Source organism: Rana temporaria, chromosome 1 (genome assembly GCF_905171775.1).
Source record: "Rana temporaria chromosome 1, aRanTem1.1, whole genome shotgun sequence".
NCBI classification, from domain to species: domain Eukaryota; kingdom Metazoa; phylum Chordata; class Amphibia; order Anura; family Ranidae; genus Rana; species Rana temporaria.
This window is the reverse complement of record NC_053489.1, coordinates 272,983,930-272,995,583: the sequence shown is the minus strand read 5'-3', so window position 1 is coordinate 272,995,583 and position 11,654 is coordinate 272,983,930. Positions and strand designations below refer to the sequence as shown.

The 11,654-nt window shown below is 39.5% G+C and overlaps 1 protein-coding gene across 2 annotated transcripts in view; it reads right to left on the bottom strand.

The window, feature by feature from the left end:
* Window positions 1–536: 536 nt before the first annotated feature.
* The window catches only part of GKAP1 (G kinase anchoring protein 1), a 44,829-nt gene continuing 33,711 nt past the window's right edge, over window positions 537–11,654 (bottom strand). For both annotated transcript variants that reach the window (XM_040355565.1, XM_040355560.1), the window contains 8 exons: window positions 11,215–11,338; window positions 9,595–9,617; window positions 8,119–8,271; window positions 6,507–6,608; window positions 6,341–6,404; window positions 4,842–4,912; window positions 3,166–3,243; window positions 537–723 (listed from right to left, as the gene is read on the bottom strand). In XM_040355565.1, the coding sequence (XP_040211499.1) occupies window positions 676–723; window positions 3,166–3,243; window positions 4,842–4,912; window positions 6,341–6,404; window positions 6,507–6,608; window positions 8,119–8,271; window positions 9,595–9,617; window positions 11,215–11,338 (663 nt within the window). In that variant the 3' untranslated portion in view covers window positions 537–675. The remainder of the gene's footprint in view (window positions 724–3,165; window positions 3,244–4,841; window positions 4,913–6,340; window positions 6,405–6,506; window positions 6,609–8,118; window positions 8,272–9,594; window positions 9,618–11,214; window positions 11,339–11,654) is intronic.

The window sequence follows — 11,654 nt, the reverse complement described above, 5'->3', positions numbered from 1 at the left end:
TCCACTCCAATCTATCTCTGCAATATCATCTATGTTCAGCACTACACACTTTGCTTTGTAGGACTGTGCATACATTGATTTAATGCACAGTACACTACCAACACAACGTGACTGTCTAATTTCGGTGTCCTGGTTAGGATAAAAAAAAAAAAAAAAAAAAACAACACACACACACACCTCTTACCCCCTCTATGACTAGCTCCCACTTCACCTCCCTGCCATATGGAGAGGATACCACTCTACCTTTCCAGACATAATCAGTTCCCACTCTGCCTACCTTTCATCAACAGCTTATATTCTTGCCTACCTCTCTCAACATTTAGAACTCTCCCTCACTGCATCACCCTCACCACCTACAATAAAGCTTGCACTCTGCCCTCCTCATTCCCATTACTTCCCTCCCCACTTCTCTATCCCTGGTTGATTATTAGCTCCCATTTAGCCTCATGATATCTATATTTTCAGAAGCACAGTGTAGCTGATATTCTAAGAATGCATGACCTTTAGATCAAATCACTGTATACTTAAAAATCAAGTATTTTTATGGAAGAATAAGTTTTATTTAGTCATGAAAAACTAACGTATGGCATTGGAACAGCAGTACTTCAACGCTGCAGAAAAGTTAGTGCTTTTTACAAAATGCTCCTTCTCCTCCAGTGATAAGGACATGCTTTATCATCGTCCATGGTCTGATTCAGAATTTTTTTTACCTTTCTTACCAACCTGTTGAGGAAACAAACATTGAACTGTTATTTATTAATTTTAAATCCTCTTAGTCTACATAACATTGTAAAACAAGAACAGGAAAGGTTTATAGTTCAGCGAAGGATAAGGATATTGGGCTCTTGGTTTCCAGGCTTGGGCTTTATGTGGGACCTGAATTTCTCTTCAAAACAGAGCTCCAACCATAAGAAGATGGTCCGCTTGTTTGCCTCTATCCCCCCTCTGCTGCCGCATTTGGCACCCTTCCTGGGGGTGCCAGGGTTAGTGTTTGGGTCAGAGTCAGTATTTTTTTTTTTTTTTTTAATTAGTATCAGTGTGTATTAGGTAGGATAAAAAAAGAAAAAAAAAAAAAGGCAGCAAAATGCGCACTATTATGTTTCTGTGCTGTACTGCGAGTACAAATTCGTCAAACGAAGAACATACACATCTCTACCAACATCAGGAGCGGGAGAAGTTATTTTGGGATGTTCTGTGATGGAAGGTTATGGTAGTAGCAAGAAATATACAGCCAATTAATTTTTTACCATTTACCACAAAATGAAAGCCCAATTTGTCCTGAAAATCAAGGTATAATCCACCCGGATGCATAAAGTAGTTCTGATATGTACCGCTTTACTAACACATGTCAAAGTTGCAAAATTGTGCTTCGGCATTAAGATTAGTTTTATCCTGGGCATGATCATACATTATATACCCAAATTCCAGGGGTGAGATGGTCTTGGTGAAGAAAACACCACTCATGATATGCACTCATGATATGGGAGTGCAGTTCTATTGCACTCCATCGGAGTGCCGTTCTAAATGCTGGGGCGTGGAGAGAGTATCGCTTTAGAATTTTTTTTTTTTTTTTTTACATGGGGAGGGTGAGGAAAACAAGAAGGGGGAAGACAGAAGCTGGAAGTTATTTTAGGGTAAAACATTTAAAAAATGTGACACCAGCTCCTCTCTGGTAGGGGGTGGTATAAAGTTTCCTTCAGAGTGAATACTCAATTTAGCTGGTTAGTGATCTCATTTGACCTGAAAGTAACTCTTCTCTTTACGTGGGGCAAAGTAAAGGGGTCACTTAACTCCCCAACAGCACAAACCTTTCACTGCTACTCTGCCATCAATACTTGAATAGAAATGTGCTATGTAAGCTTCAAGCAGGCTCATCAGAGCTTACATAGGGTTATGGACACCTTCCCCCACTTTCTTGTGCCAGCACTGGAGCAATTTTGAGGCACCAGCATGCTTTGTTGTATTCTCACCCATACCTGAAAGTGCCCGGCAGCTTATCAGAGTAGTGGGAAAGCAACAAAAAAATTGTATAAAGGGTGTAAATGGTTTAGAGTAGGAGGAGAAGTAACGGTTAACGGAGAAGTACAGCCAAATCTCATTTGGCTGCACTTCTCCTGTGGCTCACAGGAGTGCAGTTCTGTCTACACTCCTGTGACAGGTTTTCAGCAGACAGCAGGCTGAAGCCCGATGTTCACCGATGTCACAGTGCCAGTCAGGATCCGCCCACATGCCCAGACCAGCACCCGGCCCAGCCGCTCCGTAAACCGCTGGGAGCTTGAGCCAGCTGTTCCAACCCCCTCCACAGCCCAGTGCTCCAGTGAGCACTAGAGGGGCAGAGCAGACAGTGGGGCCTGAAAAACACCAGCTCTCTGCTCAGGGAGCGCTGAGAACCGAGCGATCAGCGGTGATTGATCACTCGGTTCTCAGCCTTAGTGCTGGCAGGGGACCGATGCTGCATTCACCTATGCAAGTATGATTCTAAAATAAAAATCCAACACTTCTCTTTTAAGTGACCCTTTTCCCTGAATGTGCCAAGATCACTTTAACAAGATGGCAAAGGAATTCCTGCCACTGGTTAGACACTCTGCCCCCCCCCCGCACCTCTGGCCAAATGCGGTACTGCACCACGTTACTCGAAAACCAAGGTTACACTGTAGTAACATTTGATTGTTTATTACATAATCGTTGTCACTTAAAAGTGGAAGTATTGGAAATATTATAGTGGATCTACCCAAGCTTAAAAAAATAAATAAAAAAAAAACCACTCCCAACACATATTCTACAGTAACTACCCTGTAAAAGGAAGTTGCTTATACTTTCCTATTCTCAGGGTGCTCTGGTCCTGTCACATGATCAGCACTGGCTTCAGAGGAGAGGGAGGACAGCCGAAAGCAGATGCCCTATAGTAAGCCTATGGGTGATGTTACCACCATTGTCTGCACTTTCTCCTCTCCCCTAAAGCTAGCTACTAGGGAGGTCACATGACTGGACCAGAGAACCCCGAGACTAGGCAAGTATAAGCATCTTCCTTCTACAGGGTAGCTTGAATAGCAGTTAAAGGGGGTGGGAGCCATTTTAAGTTTAGTGAGATCTAGTAACTTTAAGCAATGTATTATTTTATTACTTAAACTTTTTTTTTTTTTTCAAGAGATCTCGCATACATACCTTGTATTTCACAAGCTCTGCTTGTAAAACCTTTACTTTTGATCGTTCTTGCTCTAAGGCAGCATGCAGACTGGTGACCTAGAATTTGAAATTATGATGACATGGAAAAAACAGAAGTAAAACTTCTAAGAAATCAGCACCGACAGAACAATAAATTGCCTCTGCATGAAAGTTTTGTGTGATGTAATTAAACATGAAACCTGTGTAATGAAGACTCGGGGATATGTGCTCTGCAGCAGACTACATTTTAAAAGATGCACACATCACTGAAGCATATTCAGACAGATCTGCCAAGTAGTCAGCAAGATGCAATAAAAAACAAAAAGCTATTATGCATCTGCCACCTGCCCCTTTTATGTTTCAATAATTTTTATTGAAGTTTAACAATACAAAGTATAAAGATCTCAGCTTTCCAATATACCTTATACAACCTAGTCAGAGAATCATACATTGAACATTCCAAAAGGCTGAAGGAATCCTCCATATATAGCATAACTGGACCATTCTCACTTTCTGACGTGAGCCATAACACTTCTGCTCAAGGAGTGTTATATATCACTATCTAAACCGCAAATTCTAAACTAAATATCATTGCGTCCAAAACCTAGAGCTTGTTTTGGCTCCAAGGCCTTAGCATATGTTCCCGCCGGGAGGGACCAGGTCCCAATCTGGCTACCAGGGGGAGTCTGGCTTCTCCCGTCCCACGGGTACCTCACCTGCCCCTTTTATAGAGGAAGAGGTTATTGTTCTCATTGGGTACATTGTCATGCTCCTATTCCTCTGGTCCTTTCTCTCCAAGAGTCCTTAATGGCTGGTTTACTACCCCTCTATAAATACTTGCAACAAATGTCTACATTGCTCTCTAAACCCGATATTGCTTCTTTGCTTTTCCCCAGTGTCACAACCACCAGGAACATTTTTAGGCAGTTCCTTATCACATGTTGAATTTAGTTTATATTACTGAGAATGCAATGGGAGAAGTGGGAACACTGCACCTGTAGCAGAAGCATGAGACTACAACATAGGGAAGAGAGCCAATAAAGATGGCCTTTCTGCTAGTCTCCATTAGGATCAATTCACACCTATGCATGTGTGTGTGGGCGCGTTTGCTCGGGCACGGTAGCCCATTCATTTGAATGGCCAGCCTTGCCTGTGTTTCCTGCAGAAAAAGGTGCATGCGATTTACCTGCGGTTCCTGCACCCACAAACACATTGCCTTTTTACATTTGTGAGGGTGCCATTCAGAATAAATAGCAGCCCTGTGCGTTCTTACAGCAGTGCATTTTCACTGCTTTTCCCACACCCACAGCCACCTGCATACATGTCAACTGAGCCAAAAGCCTAGTACACAGGTTGGAGCTGATGTACCAACAATCCAATGTTAGTACAGCGATCTCCACTGCTGTGCCATTGTTTCTATTGAAATAGACGATGCTGTCCGCCATTTGGCCTGAGTGCACAGGGCTTTATAGAGAAAAGCAGCCAGCAGGTAATTCATCCCACCAGCACACCTTATAAATTAAATCATACTCTGAGGTGGTCAGAAAATCCAAAGTGTGAACTCAATTAATAAAACTGTAAGAAATCGACTTCAATCATTAAATCATTCATTAAGATTTTATCTTAAAAAGGTGCATTTTTGGAATAGAGCTCGAATGTAACTTTGTTAGACTCACCTGTAACGTTAATTCATTTTTAATTGTAAGTAATTCATCAACTTGTAAGAGGATTTCTGCTTTGTCTTTCACTGAAATATGTGCATATTAAATCAAATGAGTGGGAAAATTCAATAGCCAAAATTATATATATCGATTATAACATAAAGAACAGCAACAATAAGAAACTGAACGGTCAACTATAAAAAAAAAAACACACACACACACACAAATCGATCTATACACACTTTTTTACATTGGTAAATATACAGCAAACCTACAGTCTCAGAACACAGAATCTAGTAATTTCATAGGAAATAGTCACCTCTATTCCTTTTTTTCTGCCCTGTCGCCAGTGCTGTGGGGTATGTGGGGGAGGCTTGGTTTTTCCCTGGGCATTCCCCAGGTTTTGTTATCTGTGGGGTATGTTCCTCTATGTAACAAACGTAATTTGAAAAAAAAAAAAAAAAAAAAAGGTAGAGAGCCTCCTGTTAGGCCAGCCATAGCCACTTCGAATCTCAGCTAGTTCAGAAGAAAGCAGCCGAGATTCGAACCGTGTGTGGGCAGGCGGAATGTAACCAAGTTGATCAATAAACTTGGGTACAGCCAGCCTGCCAGATTCCCTTGCAATTGTCCCTAGTGGCTGCTATAGCCACTAGCAATAATCACCGTCTTCCCCCTCCCTCCCCCGACGGGAGAAGACAATGGCCTGGCAGCAGGGATTCACACATAAACACGGTCTGTGTTGATGGGGGAATCAAGTGAATTTCTTCCCTGCAACCCATGGTTGCAGGAAGAAAATTTGCTCTGTGTATGGCCAGCCTTAGGCCTTTCTGTATACATGATTCATGTGAGCCGACTGGCCAGATGTTCAGAACAATACTTTTTCACAGGTTGACATTCCAGAATTGATGCCTCATGACTTGGCAATAGCTTTATCATTGTATCCATTTTGTGTGTTTAGTGTAGAAATATAAAGCTGTGGCCAAAAATTGAGAATGACACAAATAACATTTTTACAAAGTCTGTTTTAGTGTTTTTAGATTTTTTTGTCAGCCGTTACTATGGTATACTGAAGTATAATTACAAGCATTTCATTTCCAGTGTCAAAGGCTTTTATTGACAATTATATTAAGTTTATGCACAGAGTCAATATTTGCAGTGTTGACCCTATTTCAAGACCTCTGCAAATCGCCCTGGCAAAAAACGAGTAATGGAAAAAAGCTAAAAACTGTGAGATGCAGGCCAATGACAGTATGGATCAGGAGCAGAGGGGACTGATTTCTGAAATTGGTCACACATGAAATGACAGTGGGCTCAAATAAGCTTCTGCTGCAGCATCAATGGGTTATAATGTGGATATGCAAGTTTTCAGGGAGTAGTCTGTTTTTAACACAGGAAAGGACCAGCAAGTGTGGGGAAAAAAATTTTTTTTTAAAAAAAATGTTCAGCTGTAAAAACTTATAAAAACAAACCAAAAAAAAAAAATTAAAACCATTTTTCTCTGAATATACACTTACTTTCCCCTTCTTGCAGCATTTTCAGAACCTGTGCATTCCTGGCTTTCACTTCTTTATATTTTACCTTTTTTGGGGTAGAAGCACATGATAAGAAACACAAAATGTACACTTTCCTTTACATTTTTCTTGTTAGGGGGGAAAAAAAAAAAAAAAAACATTTTTTTACCTCGCACTGAGAAATTATGCTTTTTAGATGCTGTATCTCTGTATCTTTCTTTTCTAGTTCCAACTTTAATAACTCTGTTCTTCCATCTTTCAGTACTCGTTCCTTCATTATAAAAAACACAAATATTATTCCTAATTTAAATAAACATAGCTATAAAAATTAAAATGGTGAAATCCATTTTTTTCTATTTGATAACCTGTTACTTTTATTACATTTAAAAAGTATAAATAAATATTTGGATTCGTCATGCACCCATTTGGAAAACATTCCCGAAATTGTTTTAATTCTACCAGCATTCAGATAAAACAAGAGTGCAGTGATTTATTAGATCACTGTAAATAAATAGTTAGGGCCATAAATATTTGAACATTGACACAATGTTATCATTTTCACTCTATATGTAGAGCTGCACGATTCTGGATAAAATGACAATCACGATCTCTCTGCTTAGAATAAAGATCACGATTGTCGGCGTAACATCATCTTTCACATTATACAAAAAAGAAAAAAAAAAAACAACTCGGCTAACTTTACAGTTTTCGTTTTTTTAATTAACCACTTCCCGCCCGGTCAATAGTAAATTGACGTCCGGGAAGTGCTTGTGTAATGCTGACTGGACGTCTATTGCCGGCGCGCGCAGCGATCGGTTATGCGGGGTGTCAGTCTCACATCCTGCATCTCCGATCTCGGTTAAGAGCCTCTAGCGGAGGCTCTTTACCATGTGATCAGCAGTGTCCAATCACGGCTGATCACGATGCAAACAGGAAGAGCCATTGATCGGCTCTTCCTGACTCGCGTCTGACAGCCCCCCCCCCCTCGAATGCCCACACTGGACCACCAGGGAAGCCGCCAGGACCACCAGGAAAGGGGGCAGCTTTAATTTGTCTGGAAGTTGATTGATTAAGAAAAAAAAAAAAAAAAAAGCACAATAGATGCCAATCAGTGCCCACAAATGGGCACCGACTGGCAACATGGGCACTGTCAAAAAATAGTAAATAAATAAGTGGCGCCCCTCGGTGCCCATCAGTGCCCGTAATTGAAGAAGAAAAAAATAAATACTTATTTACAAAAAAAAAAAAAAAAAAAAAAAAGAAGTACAGAAAAAAAAAAGACCCACTTTATTTTTCTCAATTTTCGGTCTTTTTTTAATTGTTGCGCAAAAAAAAAAAAAAAACGCAGGAGGTGATCAAATACCACCAAATAAAAGCTCTATTTGTGGGAACAAAATTATAAAAAAATTGTTTAGGTACAGTGTAGCATGACCGCACAATTGTCATTCAAAGTGCGACAGCGCTGAAAGCTGAAAATTGGCTTGGGCAGGAAGGTGCGTAAGTGCCTGGTATAGAAGTGGTTAATTGAAGTTTATTTCAATACTTGAAGATTTGCAGTAAAAGTAGTCTATGCTGCGGTTGCAGTTTTCTACTCACTATCAGGTGAAATCGTTGTCACCATACCAGTTAATAAGGGGAAAGCTATATTCTATTTAAATCTACAAAATATGGCTTTGGGTATACATTTTAGCAAAGCATAAAACACATAATAACATTTATAATTGTGTATACTGCCCCACTGATAATCATCACTTGTTCAGGACCAAATATATTTTACATACCATATTGTATTCAGGAGAAGAGACACTTTCTGTTACATCAGTAAATGTGTTTTGTTCTTTTCTCTTTTCTTTAAGGATTATTTTGGTGACATCATCTTCCAATTTATTGAAAAAGCCACGATCATGTGGTAACATGGGAGGAGACTTTAGTTCCTAGATTTAAAAATTTAAAAAAAATTATATTAAAAAAAAACAAAAAAAAAAAAAAAAACACAGTAGAATATAGAAAATTAAGTTTCATTACTAAACCCAATATAATTATACATAATCGATACCTTTATTTGGATTTTTCCATATCTCCCTTCTTGTAGTGTCTGGTAACTCATACAGAATACATACCTTACTTCTGGCATATAAATGGCAACCCCAACTCCCAAATCCCTTGTACACTCGTCCAGCGTCACAGCTCCCAGGCTGTGAGGAGCCTGAAACTTGTGCAACAGGAAGCATTCCAGCTGTAATTTTGAAGCTGGTCTTACCGCCTGTGTATGCACATGTGGGCAGGGGCACCAGGCTGAGCATGCAAGGGTGATGGGGTATATTTAGCTGTTATTCTTCCGCCTCAAGTAGTGTGTGACTGGTGAACCTTAGGTTGTGGGACAATGAACACAATAGTTGGAAAAAAAATAAAAATAAAAAAATGGGAGTTTGACTCGCCAGCAAATTCTATATCTTGGAGTACAGTACAGGACAAGGGAACATTATTTTTAGAGTTATATGCTACTACCTTCAGTTTATTGAACACTGGCAAAGCATTGCAGGGAACTCATTACTGAGAAAGCTGTGGTCCATCATTTGATTATTTCTTGATTGATGCGATTTACCTGTGGTGTTTGTATTTTTGTTTTGTGTTTTTTTTCAGCCATACAAAACTGTATGGCTGAACTTGCATTGCACAGACATCGCATGCGATCAGCCCCGCAGTGCAGGTGCGAATCACATGCAATTTGTGTTCGCACAAATGTGAACCTAGGCTCAAAGTTCTACCAGGTGGACATTTCAGCCTTGTCTGACACCAGCTTCAGGCAGGTGATCCCTTCATTGACTCCGATTTGCAGGCAGTCTTTTCTTTGGACTGTTCATCATAAACCAGTTATCGATTGTTTGCCCCTTATTTGGGCTGCTTTTGAATGTCCAGAAGGTAAAGACCTTCTGTAAACGCACAGTAAAATCCTTTTCTTGGAACCCACTGAGGGAAATATGATCCTACTCTTGCTACCAAATTGAGGCACTTTTTCGGTAGGCGGTTATCCTGGGCTAGCCTAAAATATTTGTTTGTTACTGTCCAATCCTCCTGTAGGTACCACTATAACCCAAAGGGTTAAAATAATTCAGTGCCCCTCACTGGTCTCAAAAAAAAAAAGGGGAGAAGAAGATTATTATTTTACGTCGGGTATATATATAAAAAAAAATAATAATAAAAAAAAAAAAAAAAGTCCATCTGTCATGCATGCAATTTCCATTTACAGGACTCACCTCTGATTTTTTAGTGTTTTGTTCTGAAATAAAAACAAACAATAAAAAGCAGTTATACATCACTCAATTAACAAAAGCAGTAGCGTATCAGTCTTACTGGTAACAAGCTTTGACAAGTACATGACAGTTTACTTTATCCAATAAGCATATCCTTTTAATTTTACGGTTTACTTCACCCCATCCATAAGCTCAAGACAGAAGGCTTGATAAAACATGTATTGCTTGTGTCCATGTTGTTGCCTAGCAAATCTGCTCAAAAAGCAACACTCAGCCCAGGATCCTACTCAGCCCAGGATCCTAAACCTGCACAGGATCCTAAACCTGTAGAAAAGAGCCGCAGTCTGATTTACTGGCCAAAATGTATTGCTAAAGATTTTATATTTTTTTGCACTCACGGAAGAGCAAAAAAAAGGAATATCAACAGATCATGAGACATGTTTATCATAAGAACGCAGGATGATTCATAAATACCTCCCTCTAGTGCTGTAAAATAAAACCTGCATTGACCAATTCATTGTACACATGTCTTGAGAAATCGTACATGCATATTGGGTTGAATTCAGTCTTATCTACAGTGATACTGTTTTGCAGAGGTCTGCAAAAGATTTGACAGCTGTCAAGTTTTTAAGCACAGGGGTTGCAAATACACAAAAAGTGCTGTATATAAACGCTACATGAAAAGCAATAAATATTTGGCCAATTCAGTTGTTAATTTGATAAACCTCCATCACAGTGCTGTATATTTTTATTCATAGCCTTTTTGGCGTTCTAAAAATAAGACCAACAAAAATGTTCTTATGTTAGCATTTGGCTTCTAAATATTGGAAAACATATCTTCATCAAAATAATTACATTTCTCCCTATTGAGAGTTAAAGAGGAACTGCAGTCTGCTCACATACTCTGTATAAAAACATATTTGCCATTCTGAAGCTTCCCTCCAACCACTTTGCATATTTTATACATACACTGCAATTCTGTACTTGCCAAATATGCAGCAGAAATCTCTCTCCACCGAGTCTGGCTGCAACCATTTTAACTGTGGGCTGCTGCCTGTTAACTTCCTGGATTTACAAAGACGCAACTCCAGATCTGCAGCTCTCATTGGCCCTCTTATGACTCACCCCCTCCCTTCCTGGCAAACTCATGAGTGAGCTGTGCATGATTACATAACACTATGCTTTTTACCAGACAAGAAACAGGAAGTGATCTGTATAAGGCATTTACTGGCAGAAAAAACATATATTTTACTATCCAAAGTTAAAACAAGGGCAGGGAATTGAATAGATGGAAATATGAAGCAAAATTACTGAAATTCTGCTTTAACAAAGAGAGAATATCTTGTCATGGAATATGGATACCACCTTAAAGTATAGCCAAAGCTCCTTTGGCTATAATTTCCTGGGGACCACAGGAGTGCCGTTTGTTCTGAGCCGAACTAGGCTCTGAAAAGATCCCAGTACCGTTAAAGTCCTAGCTACCATTTTCAAGGAGTGGAAGGTTTTTCCTTTAGTTCTCTTAAAAGTTAAAAGGATTATACTTGCAAGGATAAATATATTAGGTAGATGCCATATACGGTATACGTTATATTTATAAATAATAAAGTATTGTGTGGAAGTTACCTTCTGATTGGAAGTCTTTTAAGGATACTGTGAGAGGCTTGTCCTTTCCTTGTTGAATCTTGCGCTTATCCTTTTTACCAACCCTTTTTGACTGAGGCGATACATTTTCTCCACTGTCATTTTCCTTAAAAAAAAAAAAAGTAATATTTTTAAAGATTTACTTCTGGAAATGTGTGAGTTTTCCATTGATGGCCTTAACCTTAGAACTGTGGGCACATAGAGGAGGTCTAGGCTACATCATCATTGTGTTAAATACAGCATGGCACAGGGAAGGGATTACTTCTATGTGTTTGTGTATAGTGGGCCAGTCATATCAATACCATCCTTCTGCTGCAGAGCCCGGTACTTCCCAGATCTCATATGCAACCCATATCAAGCATCCGAATTTAGACATTTGTGTATAGGGGATTAAAAGTTTCTCAGACAGTGATGTAGGTATC